This window comes from Perognathus longimembris, chromosome 28 (assembly GCF_023159225.1).
Source record: "Perognathus longimembris pacificus isolate PPM17 chromosome 28, ASM2315922v1, whole genome shotgun sequence".
Classification (NCBI taxonomy): domain Eukaryota; kingdom Metazoa; phylum Chordata; class Mammalia; order Rodentia; family Heteromyidae; genus Perognathus; species Perognathus longimembris.
In genome coordinates this window covers 189,549-209,382 of record NC_063188.1, presented here as the reverse complement: position 1 = coordinate 209,382, position 19,834 = coordinate 189,549, and the positions used below count along the sequence as shown (strand labels likewise).

The 19,834-nt window shown below is 41.9% G+C and overlaps 2 protein-coding genes across 3 annotated transcripts in view; one reads left to right on the top strand and one right to left on the bottom strand.

Annotated features, from left to right (window-relative positions):
* Positions 1–4,105: 4,105 nt before the first annotated feature.
* Positions 4,106–5,572, top strand: LOC125343439 (40-kDa huntingtin-associated protein-like). Its single transcript, XM_048335865.1, has one exon. The coding sequence runs from the start codon at positions 4,245–4,247 to the stop codon at positions 5,460–5,462; it is 1,218 nt and encodes a 405-aa protein (XP_048191822.1). The 5' UTR covers positions 4,106–4,244; the 3' UTR covers positions 5,463–5,572.
* A 2,368-nt stretch (positions 5,573–7,940) lies between these two features.
* The window catches only part of Tmlhe (trimethyllysine hydroxylase, epsilon), a 52,390-nt gene continuing 40,496 nt past the window's right edge, over positions 7,941–19,834 (bottom strand). For both annotated transcript variants that reach the window (XM_048335862.1, XM_048335863.1), the window contains 5 exons: positions 18,309–18,588; positions 15,752–15,871; positions 12,740–12,976; positions 9,634–9,772; positions 7,941–8,744 (listed from right to left, as the gene is read on the bottom strand). In XM_048335862.1, the coding sequence (XP_048191819.1) occupies positions 8,613–8,744; positions 9,634–9,772; positions 12,740–12,976; positions 15,752–15,871; positions 18,309–18,588 (908 nt within the window). In that variant the 3' untranslated portion in view covers positions 7,941–8,612. The remainder of the gene's footprint in view (positions 8,745–9,633; positions 9,773–12,739; positions 12,977–15,751; positions 15,872–18,308; positions 18,589–19,834) is intronic.

The window sequence follows — 19,834 nt, the reverse complement described above, 5'->3', positions numbered from 1 at the left end:
TTCTGCTACCACTGTTACTGAAATTTCTGTAGTCAGGTTCACAAAAACCCCTCTAATCTCAAGGATTAAAAGTCAGATTACTGCGGAGATACCTACCTATGTTTATTGCTGCACTATTTACAAAGCCAAGTTATGGAATCGGCCTAGGTTAACCATCAATGAACGAATACAGAATGTTACATATATTTACAATAGAATTTTATTCCACCATAAAGAAGAATTAAATTATGTTGTTTTCAGGAAAATAGATGGAATTGAAGATCATCATGTTAAGCAAAATAAGCCAGTCTCACAAAGGTTGCATATTTTCTTTCATATGCTGAATTTTGGTGGAACAAGGCAATGAAAGTAAAAGGAAGACTATTATACATGTGGAAGAGGGAAGCTGAGAGGGGAGGTAAGAGACCTGGAGGAGTGAATAGGATAAAGATCATTATATTCATGTGCTACTACTGCTTGAATGTAAAAGGTTTCCCACCATCTCATGTGTTGAATTCTCTGTCCTCACTTGTAGCACTGTTTTGGGAGGCTCTGAAAACTGTAGAAGATGGAAAATAGCTGTAGGAAGCCATGGCAAGTATTCCTTTGAAAGTTTTCCTGGTCCTCTGTCCCTTCCTCAAACTCTATACTTAGTTCCAGCCATGAAGTAAAAACATTACTATACCACAAATTCCCATCAAGATGATGTTTTGCTTGAGTATATGGGGACAAGTAACAATAGACTGAAACAATATCTTTGTTTTTCTTAGGTATTTTGGTACCAACTATGCCAAAGTATATAGCAGAGCATGTTTGGAAATGCCATATGAAACCAATTATTTGTATAATTAATATATGCTCATAAAATGTTTTAGGGAAAATAATACTCATACATTTTGCTTATTTATAAAAAGTGTTTGGTCTAAGTTTTTTCTTTTCCTGATATACTTTAGGGTTAGCTTATAAATTTTGCAAAACACCATCTGGAATTTTGATAGATTTGTTGAATCATATATCAATATGAAGAATATTGCCTCTATCCAATTGAGTTATAGAATCCATGAAGATGTAACTCCCATTTATTTACTTAGATCTTCTTTAACTCTCCTGAGCAACATTATACACTTTACATTGTGTAAGTATTACACTCTTCTTGATAATTTTTTTTTTTTTTTGGCCAGTCCTGGGCCTTGGACTCAGGGCCTGAGCACTGTCCCTGGCTTCTTCCCGCTCAAGGCTAGCACTCCGCCACTTGAGCCACAGCGCCGCTTCTGGCCGTTTTCTGTATATTGTGGTGCTGGGGAATCGAACCTAGGGCCTCGTGTATCCCAGGCAGGCACTCTTGCCACTAGGCTATATCCCCAGCCCTCTTCTGGATAATTTTGTTCCTAGGTGTACTGGGTGTTTATGTTACAATTGAAAATATTACATTCACACAAAAGACTTCCTGGCACACTGTCACATATCCAAAAGGTGGCTTTCACCAACTGCCCATCAGTTTCTGAGTAGATATATAAAATGTGGTCTATACATGGAGTAGGGTGGCTGATGCTGCAACCTGGGTGAACCATAAGGAATTCATGAAGCTACCTGAAAGCAGGCAGACAAAAGGAGACATATGCTTACAATATGATTTATGTGTAAGTAATGTCCAGCACAAGCAATCCTGTGCAGTCAAAAACAGATTAGTGGCTGCCAGAGGTGAAGAAGGTGTAGTTGGGGTGGGGAAGGAAGGGTGGGTACAAAGAGTGACGACTCTAAGGTCTCAGGCAAGCACTCTGCCACTAGGCCATATTCCCAGCCTGACCCTAAGGTCTTAGGTTCAGCTTGTTGATTAAGTCCCCACTCTGTGCCTCTACCTGTTTACAAAAGTCCGTTAAGTTTCTTTTTCCCTGATGCTGTATTGTTTCCCGTACAAGTTCCTGCTCCAGTTGCAAGCCTTATTACATTCCTCCTCAGAATGTGAATCTCCCCTCAATTCCCATAGCCTGCATAACACCTCCTTCTTGGAACTGACTCTTCCCACACCCTGAACTCCCATGGTGCACTTAATGTGATCCATGTGACTACCCCCCCTAAAATTTTGTTTAAATTATGCCCACACCTGTCCAATGCTGCTGCCTCCATTCTTACTTGGAGAAGCCCAATGGGTATGTCCCCCAATAAAGCCTTGAGCCTATATCAGTCGTTTGCCTCTCATTTTAGTGATTATTGTGTATAGCACAGTGAGTGATGTGATACATACCATACAGACATCCAGCAGGCTAAAGGTTTCCCATCCCTGGGCAGGGTGTGTGTGGGGGTGGTGGTGGTGCCCTTTTTGGGTGGGGAAAATGCCTTAGAAGCAGATGGTGGTGAAAATTTCAGGGTACTGTCAACATGCTCAATGCCACTGAGTCTGGTTGACCCTCCTCCAGTCCACTTATTCCACTTAGAGTAACAAAAAGGGGAGAATGGAGAAGGCATGTAGAATTCATAGAAAAATACCAAGCAAAACAGTCTATTCTTCAGAGAAGCCTTAAAAGGCGAGAAAAAGGACAAAGGAAACTCAAAGAAATAATGGCTTACAACTCCCCAAACAGAGGGAGGAAAATGGATATCCTAACTTAAAAAAACCAAAGGTCCCAGAACAGGTTAAAATCAAAGGGGTTTGTGCTGAGAAACATACTTAAATTATGAAAAGTCTTAGGCAAGCTGAGCGCCAGTGGCTCAGGCTTGTAACCCTAGCTACTCAGGAGTCTGACATGTGAAGGTCCGGTTCAAAGCCAGCCCAGCAGGGCAGTCCATGAGGCTCTTATCTCCAATTAACCACCCAAAAGCCCAAGTGGAGCTCTGGCTCAAGTGGTAGAGTGCTAGCCTTGAGTTCAAAAGCTAAAGTGTAGGGAGCCGCCAGCAAAGTTCATCCTGACATCTGGCTATGTTATCTCAAGGAACGTGCAAGGATATGGCTTACTTGAAAGACAGCACTAATCGGAGATGTTTTACTATGTCCACAAGAGTCTGTTTTATGTTAACCATTCAACCTTATCTTGTCTTTACTGCCACCTGGTATTGCCGACTTCAAGGCTTTCTTGTTTTTTTGAACTTTAGTAACCCTATGCTATTCCCCGGTTCCTAAACTGCATATAAGCTGGAAGTTAAGAATAAACGGGGCTGCAGTTTCGAGCTGCAGACCTCCCTACCCCATCTTTCGTCTTTTGTCTCTAGTCTTCTGTCTTTCTTTTTCTTTATCCTCGCCCCCTCGATCAGGATTCCCTTTCGTTGCCGGCTGGCTCCGGCACTATCGGACAGCGTCCAGGCCCTAGGTCCAAGCCCCAGGTCTGGCACACACAATTTAAAAAAGTTCATGATCTCAACCGATGGCGGGCTACAGTGGCATATACCTGAAAGCACAAGTAAGGGGATGACAGGCCTGCCTGTCTGGACATGCAACAAGAGCCTAGGCCTAAAATCACCAGTGCAAAAAGGGGCTGGAGGCAAGAGTGAAGTGGCAGAGCACCTGTCTAGCAAGCTGGAGGCCCTTCCTCTTTCCCAGCATGTTCCGGGCCAGGTAGGAGAGCGAGAATTGCCTTCTCAGGGGAAACAGGCTCCCGGAGGGACCGTCGGGTAGGCACGACGTCATCTGCGCGCCACGTCATCTGCGTGCAGGCACTTCCTGACAGGCTCTGGGGTGACCGCGCGTTTGACCCAGAGAGGACTGGTGAGGTCATCATTCCCCGCCGGCCGGCATGGAGGCAGGTGGAACCTAATCACCGTTGTGTCCGGCGTCCAGTCCAGGAGGCGGCGGAGACAGGAGCCATCCAGGGTCCACTTGGCTCCCAGAGAGCCAGGGCAGCCCGCGTCCGGCCAGGTGAGGTTCCCGGGATGATGGCATCCCGGAAGCCACAACGGGGACCCCACAGACCCCACGTGTAACGGCGACCGGGGTGGGGCTGGAGGGGTGGCCTGGGCGCTCACGGGGCTGGGTGTCCAGATCACCACGGCCCAGGACCCCAGCCGGGTTTTCAGCCTCATTCTTGCCCCCGGGGCGAGCCGGTGGCCAAGCCTAGGTCCCGGATTTGCAGCGCGTCAGGGGCGGACGCCAGAGCAGCCCCCGGCCCCGCCCACTAGCAGCGCGCGCTCCCCATCCTCCCGAGCGGCCTGCTGGTCGCCAGGCAACGGCAGCCCCCCCGCGGTGACGCGGGGCACGTCGCGGTCCGGCGGCGGTGTGGCCCAGCCAGCCTGCTGCGTCAGCGCGCCCTCCCGGAAGCGGCGGGGTGGTCGACATGGCGGCCTCCTCGTCGGGCTTAGGCCTGGGCCTGGGCCTAGGCCTTGGCGGCGGCGGCGTGGGCCCAGGCTCCGAGGCCGGGGACTTCCTGGCGCGGTACCGTCTGGTGTCCAACAAGCTGAAGAAGCGGTTCCTGCGGAAACCGAACGTGGCCGAGGCCGGCGAGCAGTTCGGGCAGCTGGGCCGGGAGCTGCGCGCCCAGGAGTGCCTGCCCTACGCAGCCTGGTGCCAGCTGGCCGTAGCGCGCTGCCAGCAGGCGCTGTTCCATGGGCCGGGGGAGGCGCTGGCCCTGACCGAGGCCGCGCGCCTCTTCCTGAGACAGGAGTGCGACGCTCGACAGCGTCTGGTCTGCCCCGCCGCCTATGGCGAACCGCTGCAGGCGGCCGCCAGCGCCCTGAGCGCCGCCGTGCGCCTGCACCTGGAGCTGGGCCAGCCGGCCGCCGCCGCTGCCCTGTGCCTGGAACTGGCCGCTGCCCTGCGCGACCTCGGCCAGCCGGCCGCCGCCGCCGGCCACTTCCAGCGTGCCGCCCAGCTGCACCTGCCCCAGCTGCCCCTGGCCGCGCTGCAGGCGCTCGGCGATGCCGCCTCGTGCCAGCTGCTGGCGCGCGACTACACAGGTGCCCTGGCGGTCTTCACGCACATGCAGCGCCTGGCACGCGACCACGGCAGCCACCCCCTGCCGCCGCCGCCCCTGCCGCTGCAGCCTCCGCCCCCGCAGCCGCCGCCGCCGCCGCAGCAGCAGCAGCAGCAGCAGCAGCCCCCGCCTCCGCCCCCGCCCCTACCCCTGCGACCCCAGCAGCCGGCACCCGGGGCGGCCTCCACTGCGTCCCTCCCCGCGAACGCTGGCTCGGCGGCTCCGTCCCCCGCCACGCTGGGCGCCTTCTCGGACGTACTGGCCCGGTGCGAGGTGTCCCGCGTACTGCTGCTGCTGCTCCTGCAGCCACCACCAGCCAAGCTGCTGCCCGAGCACGCCCAGACGCTGGAGAGGTACTCCTGGGAGGCCTTCGACAGCCACGGGCAGGACTGCAGCAGCGGCCAGCTTCCCGAGGAACTGTTCTTGCTGCTTCAGTCCTTAGTCATGGCTACCCATGAGAAAGACACGGAAGCCATCAAGTCGCTGCAGGTGGAGATGTGGCCACTGCTGAGTGCCGAGCAGAACCACCTCCTTCACCTCGTTCTGCAAGAAACCATCTCCCCCTCGGGACAGGGCGTCTGATGAGTCACATCAACCAGACCCCCTTTTGCCAGACCCCCCCACACCCAGAGCGGCGACCCCCCCCGCCCCCCAGTTTGGCACTGGGGAGAAATAAAAGGTGGTCTTCCTGCTCCTGTGTTGTCTGTCATTCCCTTTGCCACCATAAGGGCCGTTTGTGGACTGAAAGCTAGCTTCTAAGTGCCCATTGTTAAGGCAGCAGTGTGTGGAAAAGGCACAATAGGTAGGTCTTGTTCGTGTATGCGTGTGCTGGTACTCCGGGACTAGAACTCCGGCCTCTAACTCCGTTGGCTTTCTCCCTCAAGGCTGGCATTCAACCACTTGAACCAGGGATCCCCTTCTGACTTTTTGCGGGTTAATTGGAAATGGCCTCTCAGGCGTTTCTCCCGGGGCTGGCCTAATTAGAATCAGATCTCTGCCTCCTGAGTAGCTAGAATTTTACAGGCCACAGTAGATCATTTTGATTAATCAGCACAGCGGAGAAAGTGGCTCGGGTCCAAAAGAACTGCAACATGAGGGATGGGAATTCTTCACACCCCTTCCTCTTCCACTCCTATTTTGTTTCCTAGTGAGCAGTTGCATTCGCAGTCTTTTAAGTGCACCAACGGTATGTCCTCATCATGACGCCCACAAGCCCATTTCTTTGCCTTTCTGGCCACCAAGTTTCACATTGCAGCTGCCATACATGTTCACAGGACTCAATCTAAATCTTGCAGTCTTGTTGGTCTTAGAGCCCTAAATCCAGGATCAAGCTTTGTTAATTTACATAGAGGTGTCCAGCTCAGCAGTTCCAGCCGGAATGTTACCTAGTTGGCACTGCAAATCACACGGTCCCTTCTGAAAGGCATCCTGTGATTTCCATGTAACTTTTAGCTGCTCGAAGAAGCAGCAAGGCTTTCTTTGTATGGTAGGATCCCTTATATGCAAGCCGGCCTCTTCCACCTCCGCCATCAGGAAGATTTCATTCCTCTGTCAAGTGTCATGCATATGTTGAAATATCACCCTTGATGTCATTATGTACAATGAATAGATGTTTATTAAAAAGTAAATGTCAATCTTTTTTTTTTATCCAAGTTAATTTAGCCGTTTTCTGTCTAATTACTCTTTACACTTTTCAGAGCAATGAAGTAGGAACTCTTTAGAATGTAACTTCTTTCTCAACCATCTAGCTTTGGGAACATGCTGTAGTCATACCTGGTACTCATCTTTTGAGGATGATATTTAAGGGCTGAGTTTTGTGCTTTCTAGGGGAGAGGCTATGTTAAGTGTCTCAAAATGGATGGACTGTTTCTCTGATTCTTATTTCTACTTTAACTGAAAGTAATGGCAAGTCAAGGAGAGGCCCCTGAGAGATTGACCCTAGCCAGAATGTTCACTGTGTACTGTCACTTGGATACCGGGAGGGTTCCTACAGGGTTCTCAGACCTTCACCCAACTGATTGCAAAGGTAGAGAGGGTGCATGCTCCTGGTTTTTCTGGAATGCTCTTTTCATCTCTGGCTACAGACCTGGGTACCCACCTTAGTCTGTTATATTTCTTCTAAAAAAAAAAAAGGTTTAGGGTGATGATTCATGCCTGGTGATGATGTTTGGACTTAGGTTTTTCATCTAACGTGCTTGCACAGGGGAGGGAGAGTGAGGAATGAACAAGGACTTTTTCACAGGCTATCTTGTGAAAATGCCATCCCTTGATAGCTGAGGGATAGATGTTTCCATGTTCTAGTTTTCTAGCATTTCTCACACTCAATATCTAGTTACTATCAATGCTTATTGGACAGTTTTTAGGAGTCTTAAGGCTCACAGCTCACAATTGAGTGAATGTTAATCTCCAGTATGGCAGAAAATCATCAAGCATACATCTGAAACAGTGGTGGTGCTTACAATATGTAAGCAAAGTGAAATTTTCAATAGGAACAGTATTGGTGATGTCATTAAAAAAATAATAGCTACTGTGATGGTGCAGGTCTGTAATCCCATTCTGTGGTAGGTTAAGGCATAAGATATGAGTTTGATGCCAGGTTGGTGCTACATAACCAGGTTCAGTTTGATCCACATAGTGGGACCTTGTCTCAAATAAACAAGAAATTGAGATATAAAAAACCACCCCAATATCCCTAAAACAAAAATATCAACAGACAACAAAGGCTATTGTCCTAGATTGCTATTTCTTAAAATAAGATATACAAGTTTTCAATAAGTACATGAAAAAATCAACATGAGTAGTTATCAGGAAAATACAAATCTAAACCACAACGAGAAATACTCTTACCCCGCTCAGAATGGCTGTTATCAAAAATACAAAAATAACAAGTATTAGTGAATTATATAAATAAAGGAAGTATTATATACTCTTGGTAGAAATGTAAATCAGTATAGCAACTATTGAACACAGTATGGGAATTCCTCAAAAAATTAGTATTCTACTATACAGTCCAGCTACTCCTTTCTAGGTATACATCCAAAAGACCAGCACATCGTAGAATATCTGCACACTCCTGTTTATTGGTGCATTATTCACAATAGATAAGATATGGAATCAACCTAAATGCCTGTGAATGGATGAAGTAAACATATGTATATATATGAATTTATATGTATACATATGAATATACAAATGAATATATGTATTCATTTATAAAGAAAGAAAAGTGGTACCTGTCTTTTGTTGAAATGGATAGGACTAGAAGACAGTTTAAGTGAAATAAACACACATAGAAATACAATTAACCATATATTGTCTCTCATAAATGGATGCTAAGGCCAAAAATTAGGCAAGGTTTGCTTTATCAATAGTTTTCATTTCTCATTTCTAGAATGCATTATATTCCAACTGTTTTAATTGAAAGAAGTTTTTACTCAGTAAATATTATTGGTTTCCTTTTAATATGGATGTTATATTGCAAAAAAAGTTTATAAAACAAGGAGGCTTATGTTATAACTTGAGAAAACAGCTATCCCACTAGATGGCTGATGTTAGATGAGTCAGAAACTTCATTTGTCTAGCAGGTTTCCTCTGTTACAGAACTAGGTAGCTTCTGTTTTGTTGGACAGATTAAGGAAACCATGTGATGTAAATTCTGATACATTACTCTGTTGATAGGAAATTCTGGTGGCTAAGATGGTAAGTGTATTCATAAACCTAATATTGTCAATTTTAAGCCTGAAGTCCCAAGAGGCGAGCAGTGTTTAATACATCATCTCGTGTTAAATAGCAGCCACAGAGTTGCCGGTAGCCAGTGAAGGATTCCCTACCATGTAGGACTCGCCAGTTGTCTATGAATAGTACCTGTACATGGGTAAAAGAGAGAAAAACACTATCAAAAATCCTAAACCAGGAGAGAGAAAATTTGTCCTGTGGCTATACTCAATGAGATATTTTTCTTCTGAGATTATGTAGAGTTTTGGAAACTAAGATGTGTATAACCCTATATAATAGTAGCCCCAGAAGAAGTTAAAAAATCAAGAGTCATTAATAGGCTCTGAATTTAGGGAGTTTATTTCTTGAATAATTATTCTGTTTTCCAAAGTAAATTATGCAACTGGATTCAATCTTTTTAATTTTTACTCTATGCTTTCTCAAAGGGTAAACTACTGTTTTATTATAAGGTGAATATATTTTTCATCCAGAGAAAATATCAAGATTTGAAAAGCGAACTGGGTGTGGTGGCTTATGCCTGTAATCCTAGCTACTTGAAAGGATGAGATATGGATTGGTTTGAGGCCAATGGGGGCAAAAAGTTATGAAACTAATAGATGGGTGCAGTGCCATGTGCTTCTCATCACAGCAATTGTGGGAAGTAGGATTGAAGTCTGGTTAGGGACTGGAAAAAAAGCTAAGCTTAGCCTATTGCAAAGTAATCAGTATGAAAAAGGGCTAGGAACATGGCTCTGTGGTAGAGTGCCTGCCTTGCAAGCACGAGGCACTAAGTGTAAACCAAGCACCCAAGTTATCCCCCACTCCAAAGACCAAATGAAATCATAAAGCGGGAAGGACTCTTAGGGATCATTTAGCTAAATCTCTCACCATTCGGTAAGTTAGTGGCAGGACTAGGAATAACACTTAGAGTTTGCTTCTCTTTTTCCTTTGTAGCACTGTGACACATATTAAACAAATACCCTTCTTCACTGCTTTGGTGTAACAAACTTACTAGACATCTTTAGAGTTTAGGACCCACCTTTCCAGGTTTTAGTTTGACCCAAAGCTCATTCTCAGCTCTTCTCAACTCAACTGTCAGAGTCCGGTGTGCCATATACCAACGATGGACAACATCATAAGGTATAGTATTGATGACAGCCCGGTCATAGTTGTTGTACCTAACAGAATCATGAGGAAAGATCTCAAACAAATCATAAAGACATTGTAGGCTATTAAAGTATTTTTAGGCATTTCTCTGTGTTAAGTGTTATGCCCAAGTCGTGAGACGACCACCAAGAAGACCACTGAGAGCCAGAATAAAGCCTTGCTTTTGCATTTCGGAAGGTCTGGCTCTCGGTGGTCTTCTTGGTGGTCGTCTCATGACTTGGGCAAAACATTAAGTACTTCTTTCATAGATGATGTGACAGAAAGTGAACACTCTCTTAGTGTAATATGGAGGTCAGATCTTGCCAGCACCATCATTGACTGCTGAGGAGTGTCAAATTGACTCCATCTCAGATTAGTTAAAGAGAGCAGAAGCCGACTCCATCTTCACTAAGATCTCCCCACCCTATCCAGGGAAGTTCCCCTTCCCTGTGATAAGATTGTGTAAACTGCTAGATCACCTGAGTAGTAGAACATTCAAAGTTAAACCTGTGCCCTCCTGTGGGTAGGTGCATCTGCCTGCATCAGGTGAGCCCGGCCAACCCTGTGCCAAATCTAACTAAAATGATAGGTTGGTTTAAACAGTTTCTATGAGACAGATTGTAACTCCACTGGCCACGTGCCAGTGACCTGGCATGCTCTGTAAGTGTTGTAACCTCATTGGCCACCTGCGTGTGGCAAACTTGACCATGTGGTGTTTGCCTTTATAACCCAACCCTGAGTGGCTCGGGCTCCTGAGTCTGGGCTGTGGCCCTGGCTGGTCAGTATACTTTTTACTTCCTCAATAAATCCATCTTTTTATTTGAGACTGTCTCTGAGTGGTGGACTCTTGGAGAGATGGAGGATCACCTCCCCCCTAATAATCTCAAAACATACTCAACAGCCCTACTATTTTCTTGAACAATCTGATGTGTGTCTTAATTACTCATCCCCCCTGCTACTTCCTAGAACAATCTGAGGTATGTCTAGATTCCTCAGCCATTTTGGGACAACCATTTGGGACAAAAAAAAAAAAGTACTTTTCAAAAACCCTTCCTTAGCCTAAAGCATTTCCTCTTTGCCTTTCTTTACTTGCTGATACTCTCTTAGAAAACTCAACAACAGTTAAACTACCAGGCCAAAGCAGAAACTTTTTTTGTTGGTTGAGGCTTGAACTCAGAGCCTACGTGCTGTCCCCGAGCCTCTTTTTGCTCAAGGATAATGCTGTACTTAAGCCACAGTGCCACTTTCAGTTTTTGAGTAGTTAATTGGAGATAAGAGTCTCAGGGACTTTCCTGCCCAGGCTGGCTTCCAACGGAGATCTTCAGATCTCAACCTCCGGAGTAGCTAGATTACAGTTGTGAGCCACCAGCGCCCAGCTGGCAGAAACTTTTAAGCAACCCACTTGGATAGAAAAGTCAGCTTTTCTAAAAAACTCAGGGCCTGGGTGCTGTCCATTTTTTTCTTCTCAAGGCTGGTGCTATACTACTTGAATCACAGCTCCAGTTCCAGGTTTTTCATGGTTAATTGGAGATAAGGGGTTCATGGTTTTTTCCTGTCCCAGTTGGCTTAAAACTGCCATCCTAAAATCTCAGCCTCCAGATTGCTAAGATTACAGGCATGAGCCACCAGTGCCTGGGTGAAAAATCTTGACTGAGTTAATGTATTTCTGTTTTGGCTAAGGCAAATTAGAAACTAACTTTTCTACTTACACATATTATAGATAGAGAAAAACAAAAAAATGGCTTTTCATGATGGGATTGCATCACTGAAACACAATTATTGCCAGAACTTCATTAGTTTCCTACGTGCCTTTTTCTAGTCATACCCCTTCCCCTACCCAAGAGAAACTACCATCCTGATATCTATAACCAAAGATTAATTTTTTCCCATTTCTAAAAATCTTTATATGAATAAAAGTGTACAGTATTTACTCTTTTGTTGGGTAACAAAATGCAGAGTAGAAATTACCTTAGATTAAGTGGAAAGGAGAGTTAATTCAAACGCAAAACAGGATAAGAAAAAGTCCTGGATGCAAGATGGAAAGTAGCTGTCTCTAGAAACCTAAAGCACTGTAGAATATTTATGGCAGAATTTGTACAGAAAACATAAATTGTATGGGTTGATGCAAAAAATGTTAAAATGATCAGATCATATACAGCCTTGTAAGCTGTAACTTGTAAGGAATAAAACTAATCTTTCCCTGAAAAATACTGAAGAGACAAAGGATCTTAACAGGGTAATTACAAGGTAAGATTTGTATTTCCAAATTACTCTAGCAACAACACAAAAAGTGGGTAGAATGTTGCTCATAGTGGAAGCAAGATCAGTTAAGTCTCTAGCAATCATATAGTAGATAACTAACAGTGGTCTCACTAATGTGGCATTGTAGATAGAAAGTAGTTGGTGGTGAGAAAAACATAGGTGATGACATTGGCTGTACTGTATAAGAGATGAAGAAGCTAAAGATGACTTTTAAATTTTGGTTTGTGTAAACCGGTAGAAACAATTAGAGGGACAGACTTAAAATGAATGGGGACCTTGAGTTCATTTTTTAATATGACATATTTCAAGATCTCTAAGTGGTCATATCTAGGAGACAATTGATAAGCTGGTCAGAAACTTTACATAAATCTTTTCTAGAGACATAAATTTTCATCAGGCTTCTGCGTATACTATGTGGCCACTGAGGACAACTGAATAGCTATTCTTTTTTTATTTTATTACATGGTTTTATTTTAAGAGTATCACCTCCAGTATGTATCAGTACCCTAAAATGTATTATTCTCTGACTTTGGGCCTATTGATTAGTTTACTTTTTACTGTTTATTAATATTTACTTATTTTGACTTATTTATGAGAATTTTAACAAGAATATAACATAATGAGCTATAGGTAGCAAGATTAAAATGTGGCAGCTGGAAGGATTTTAGGAATTATTACACTAGGAAGTTAATATATGGTAAATACATTACACTGTAGCATAATTCTTTGGTACTGACCTGATCAAATAGAGCTCTTTGTTCCATGGATAGATATTTAGGATTGGCCCAATCCCAATCATGTGGTTGTGGCATTCTCCAACATTTTCAATATATTCATGCTTCAATGGCACTTTGCTAAGAAGTTCAAATTCCTCAGGTGCCTTTTGAAGTAACTTTTCTGCTGCATAGAACCCATCTACTAACAGTGTTCTGCCACCTGTTCCTTCATGCTTAAGACAGTGAAACACTTGAATACTAAAGGAAAAGAAAATTCTTCTGTTCAGTGGATAAAAGAGAACATACCAAAATTCTTGAATGTCCCATTAGAAATGATTACTGAAACCTCATTGTTTCATTTTCTTTTAATGAAGAATGAAATTCATTTTCCCAATTATTCTTCCTTCATAGTGTTGCACTTTGAAACATTAATGTTATTATGCACAAAATGCATTAAAGCCTAGATATGTTAAGACCCAGTAATACAAATAAGATAGAGCCTCTACTTTTAAAAGTTCATGCTATTGTTAGAAGAGATAAAACCAGTACCAGTAAAATGATAGGTAATATAATAAAGTTGTATACAAGATAAAGGCCCCCAAAAAGGAATGGTCTATTCATTTTATTCATTGTATACAGAAATATTTGAGGGAAGGAGAGTAGGTTTTGCTTAGTTTTAAACAATGAGCAAGAATTAGGAGTGGAAAGCTACTGACATGAGCAGAGATCATTCTAGGAAGAGGTAAAAGCATGACTAAAGTTGCTTGTAAAAAACAAGGTATATTAAAGGAAGAGAGTAAGAAATTCTTCCTGAGAGTTCTTATTGACATATCATAGAGAATAAGAAATGGCTTTAAATTGAAATTATATGGTCACATTAGCATTTTAAAGACTTGATTATAATGATAGTGTTAAGGATGGGCTGATGGAACTCAAGCTAAGAAAAAAAACCTTGGGGGCTGGGAATATGGCCTAGTGGTAGAGTGCTTGCCTCACATACATGAAGCCCTGGGTTTGATTCCTCAGCACCACATATATAGAAAGCCAGAAGTAGTGCTGGGCTCAAGTGGTAGAGTGCTAGCCCTGAGCAAAAAGAAGACAGGGACAGTGCTCAGGCCCTGAGTTCAAGCTGGCAAAAGTTCAAGACTGGCAAAAAAGAAAAGAAAAGAAAAAAGAAAAAAGAAAAAAACCCTTGGAAAACCATTTGAAGGATGAAGGACTGGTAAAAATCAAGAATAACTCTAGGTTCCTCTTTTTTTTTTTTTTTTTTGGCCAGTCCTGGGCCTTGAACTCAGGGCCTGAGCACTGTCCCTGGCCTCCTTTTTGCTCAAGGCTAGCACTCTGCCACTTGAGCCACAGCGCCACTTCTGGCCGTTTTCTGTATATGTGGTGCTGGGGAATCGAACCCAGGGCCTCATGTATACAAGGCAAGCACTCTTGCCACTAGGCCATATCCCCAGCCCTCTAGGTTCCTCTTGTGGGAAACTTTAACACTGAAAATCATATTTACTATTATATAGATGCAGGCAGATGTGTAATTAGATGATGAAGTATGAGAGATTGAAGTTCTATTTGGGATATGTTGAAATAGTCAAATAATTTATATCTGAATATATATATATATTCATATATATTCATTCATATATATATATATATATACTGGAAAGGAAGACAATGGATTAAAGAACAAAAGTAGAATTTTCAAATCAATGATGGAAAATAAAATTAATAGTAATAAATCAAGTGTAAAAATGAGAAAAAGTAAGCCACAAAGTAAAATAAAAAAACACAAGGAGAGCCTGAATGAATAAAACCAAGAAGAATCAAGCCAGGCACTGGTGGCTCATGCCTGTAATCCTAGCTACTCAGGAGGCCAAGATCTGAAGATCATAGTTCAAAGCCAGCCCAGGCAGAAAAATCTGTGGGACTTAGCTCCAATAAACTACTCAGAAAACGCCAGAAGTGTCTCTGTGGCTCAAGTGGTACAGCACTAGCCTTGAATAAAAGAGGCTCAGGGATAGTGCCCAGGCCTTGAGTTCAGTCCCCAGGACTGGCACAAAAACAAACAAACAAACAAACAAATCGAAAAGAATCTAATAGAAAAACAGGCGAGAAAGGCTCAATTATGAGCATGTTGAACATTTTGTGAAACTTCTAGGTCATGATTATTTAATAGTCAGAAGAGGTTGCCTTTGTAGTCTATAGGTAAAAAGGAAATTAATCATTGTTTTGTACTATCTTATAATCCACACTACTAATATGTGTGTTTCAGGCTTATCATGTATATGAAGAAGCAAATGGTAGGAAAGTCTGACACATGTCATCTTTGGCTCAATAGTTACTGACTTGATGTGGTAAAAGGTTACTTTTCAGCCATTACTTATCTCTAAGTTCTTATTCATCAAACTCAAATTCCTCTTTTTTTTTTTGGGGGGGGGGGAGGCCAGTCCTGGGCCTTGGACTCAGGGCCTGAGCACTGTCCCTGGCTTCTTCCCGCTCAAGGCTAGCACTCTGCCACTTGAGCCACAGCGCCCCTTCTGGCCGTTTTCTGTATATGTGGTGCTGGGGAATCGAACCTAGGGCCTCGTGTATCCGAGGCAGGCACTCTTGCCACTAGGCTATATCCCCAGCCCTCAAATTCCTCTTAATATCATTCTCATAACAATAGTGTTTGCAGGACTAACCAATTTGCAATAAAATAACTAAATATAAGAAAAATGTACAAATTATAAAACTTATAATTAGTCAATACTTTTAAAGGAAATTGTAATATTAAAATGTAAATTTAACAAGATTAAGACTTCATTTTTGTAATAAGGTAATTAGTTTCAATCACTTAAAATTTTATTACATAAGTCTAAAGAAGACTGAGTTATGCTATCTAAAACTGGTCATGTTTCTAGAAAGAAGAAGAAAGTCATATATGAATTCACAGCAATTGATGTGATAGAATTGATATGATTGAATTGAAATTGGTTACAAAACTACTCAAGACCATTTTATATAGGGACTGGAGAAGCCTAACCCACTTACCCACAGGGCTCTTGAAAATAGGTAGTGTCAGTATGTCTGTCCAGAGCTAGTTTGGTATATGCGGTGTCATCTCTGGAAAAGTCTGAAGTAAAATACCACATCCTTCCATAGATAGTTTCTCTGTTAAATGAAATAAAGGAAGACCTATAATAGCAGTATTTGTGGTTCCATCTAAAAGGTGAATCTGACAGTTAAGCACAACCTCAGTCTTGACAATTCTGTCACTGATTAATATTCTAGGAAGTTGAGGGTAGAACCATGGAAGCATAATGTATTTCAAAAGCTTAGAGAATAATTACACTTTCATTATATACCTACTTCTGACTTTATTTTAGGGTGCTATTGAAGTTTGAATTCAGAGCCTCACACTTTTTTGGCAGTCACTTTACCACTTGATCCACACCTCTGTTCCTTTTTGCTCTGGTTATTTATTACTGTTTTTTCTTTTTCTTTTTCTTTTTTTTTTTTGGTGTCAGTCCTTCAGCTTTTGCTCAAGGCTCGTGCTCTGCCACTTGAGACACAACTCCACTTCCAGTTCTTTGTTGGTTAATTGGAAATACAAGTTTCACAGATTTGTCTGTCTGGGCTGATTTTAACTGGGATCCTTGGATCTCAGCCTCCTGAGTAGCTAAGATTACAGGTATGAGCCATTGGAACCTGGCTTGCTTTGGTTATTTTTGAGATAGGTTCTTGGTTTTTGTTGGGGCTACCCTGGTCTGTGATCCACCTATTTTATTCTTCTCACTATATTTGGGATGACAGGTGTGTACCACTGTACCCAGCTACTGCTTGTGATGGGGGCTTGTGAACTTTTTGCCTGGACTGGCTTCAAACTATCATGTTCCCAATTTCCACCTCCAAAGTAGCTTGGGTTACAGGTGTGAACTACTGGCACCCTACTTTCAATAGTCTTCTTATTCAAGGTCATTTTCTGTGTTTAACTTCCTTTCATAGGAAAAAGTAAAAAAGCTACTTCTAGAAGCAATGTTACTTAATTTTAATAGTTGTAATATTTAGTATTATTTTGCAATAGTAGTGCTAATTTTTCTAGTATCTTGGACAATCAAGTCTTTAAAGGCAACAAACCAGTTCCATATTATTCATATGACATAGAAGTGACTAATGGTAGGTCTTCATTTATCTTTTGAACATGGATGAATAAGGAAAATAAAAAAGGGTACTTGGTGTTACAACTATTTAGTGAGATTTGCTGTATTGTTATTGCATTGCTCCTTGCTGTATGTATGACATTTTAATTTTGCACATATTTTCCCAGCTTAGAAAGGTCAGTTTAATTATTTAGTTTTTGAGTTTACATTATTCTCTGAACTGAAGTGCAAATAGGAAATGCTCTTTTTGAAGAGTTTTTAAATCCTTTCAATTTATTGCTTATCATCAGTATATTTTACTTGAAAATTATCAATTTGTGTTTCAAACAGAATACTTGGCAAATTATGCTATAGTAGCACAAGGAATATGTATATATGTACAAATATACACATACATACATATGTATATACATACACATACGTATATAGTGTATAATATATACTATAAAATGTACTACATCTGGGTCATAAGAGATAAAAGAAAACTAATTATAATAAAGTAGATTTATAGCACATTTAATAATATGGAAGATAAATGTATATGCCAACTAGAAATACAGAATGGTAATAAAACCAATGCCAGGTGTCCCACGAGTAAAACGGGAGACAGATCTCACAACTATCAGAGTTACTATAGTGACCAAAATATAATAAGTGCTAATATCCTGATTAAATTCCACATGATTTTTTAAAGGAGCATTGGTAGCAATCAATCTCTGAATAAAGACATAGGTATCACAGATCAAAAGTAGATGATAGCGGGCTGGGGATATAGCCTAGTGGCAAGAGTGCCTGCCTCGGATACCCGAGGCCCTAGGTTCGATTCCCCAGCACCACATATACAGAAAACGGCCAAAAGTGGCGCTATGGCTCAAGTGGCAGAGTGCTAGCCTTGAGCGGGAAGAAGCCAGGGACAGTGCTTAGGCCCTGAGTCCAAGGCCCAGGACTGGCCAAAAAAAAAAAAAAAAAAAAAAAGTAGATGATAGCATATTACTCAATCCTTTTTTGAACAGATGGGAAAATAAGAGTTTGGTAGGGGATTGAGTGTGCATGCATGCATGTGTGTGTGTATGTGTGTGTGTGAGTGAGTGATATGGACTTACCTATGGTAACACAACTGCTTGATGGCAGAATTCAAATTACTTTCCAATTATCTTTACTTGCAGTGTTCATTCTAATCTATAATGATATCTCAACTTTGAGAACAGTGATAGTAAGAGCTACAAAAACATACCAATGGTTTTAAAGTCTTGATTACATGTAGTTTATAAATGTCTTTAGAGATCAGAAATCCAATCCTCAAATAAAGCTCTATGGGTGGAGGTCTCCTTATTCAGGCCACATAATATGTTTGATTGTAAATGAAGGGCCATTCACTTTACTTTTTTTTATTGGTGTTGATGCTCTAGCTATTAATTACTGTAGATTTTGTAAATCTAATACATTACCTGATTAAGCTGATCCTTTCCGCCAACTTCTCTGTGTGTTCTTGAGTGGGAGGAACATTTTCTACAAATGCAATTCCATACAGCAGAAAGTTTTGTAGAAACGTCTTCAGTCCCTCATTGGTTTCTAAGAAACTCTGGAAATCTACAGATGGAATTTGGGCTTGCTGGTAGATTTCAGCATTCCATAATATTCTAGGTTGGATAACCTTTTGTTTCTGCCCTTCATAGCTATTTTTCACCAGCCAATCCAAATCATATCTAGTCACATGACCATCTGGCCCTTTTTAGGGAAAAAAAGGCATTAAAAATTTACTGGTTAAGAATGTTAATTCTTAGTGGTGCTGTGGCTCAAGTGGTAGAATGCTAGCCTTGAGCTGAAGAGCTCAGGGATACTGCCCAGGCCCAAGTTCAAGCCCCACCACTGGAGAAAAAAAAAGAAAAAAAAGAATGTTAGAATGTTAATTCTTATGCTTGCAATCCAAGCACTCAAGAGGCCAAGGCAGGATTGTGTGTATGTAGCCAGCCTAAAATGCATAATAAGTACTTGTGAAGTATGGGCTTCATAGTGAGACTGTTTTGAAAAAAAGTTAATTCTTAGCAGTTAGTTATCCTGTATGGTATTGTTTATGAAATCAAATACAATAAGTGCCTGAAGTGTTTTGGTGATAGAAATGTTTGTGAGTTGAGTGGCATGCAGGAATAAATGATTTCATAAACAAAGAATCTTCCAAGAAGGTAAATAACGTGATATTTTTATAGCTGCATAGTAAAGGATCTTCTGAAACATGTATTAAGTCACCAAAGAATGACAAACTCAGTTTTTAGTCTTCTCAGTGGAGACCCCTGTCGTTGATCTTTATCTGCCATTTATACAGCAATGGCTCAAGATTACATGACTACTAAGTATAGATTGATTATTGTATGGGATCAGAAGTGCTTGAAATTTTGGATTTTGCCACATTTTGGAATATTTGCATAGACAATGAAATCTGGGATCATTTCAGATGTTCAGAGTAAGGATGCTCAACCTGTCCCACAATCATGTGAACTAGAATTTCACCTTCTTGTTTCTGACACTTCAGTACTATTCTACATTGTCTTCTGCATTTCAGTGATTTAAGATATTTTCTCACTGTGCAATAATACTTAAAATCAACAGAAAAATGCTCTAGAAAAAATTCTGGATAAGCAAAAGAATCAAGAGGAATGAAAGTTATCCTTTCTTTTTCATTCTCTCTCCCTCTCTCTCTTCCTCCCTCCCTCTCCTTGACAAAACGTATATGGGTACTGTAAATGATTTGGAAAACATAAAAATAGGAAATTAAAAATCATTGGTCTTAACTCATGATAGTACCCAGATGAAACTATAGCTGACAGTATGGCATTATTGCTGTTTTCTATGCATTCTCGTACTTTATATACTATTTAATAAAATACATATATATACACATATAACATTGTGCCATATCAATATAACAATATTTAAAAATAATTTCATCACTTTACGTGTAAATACTTTTAGTGTA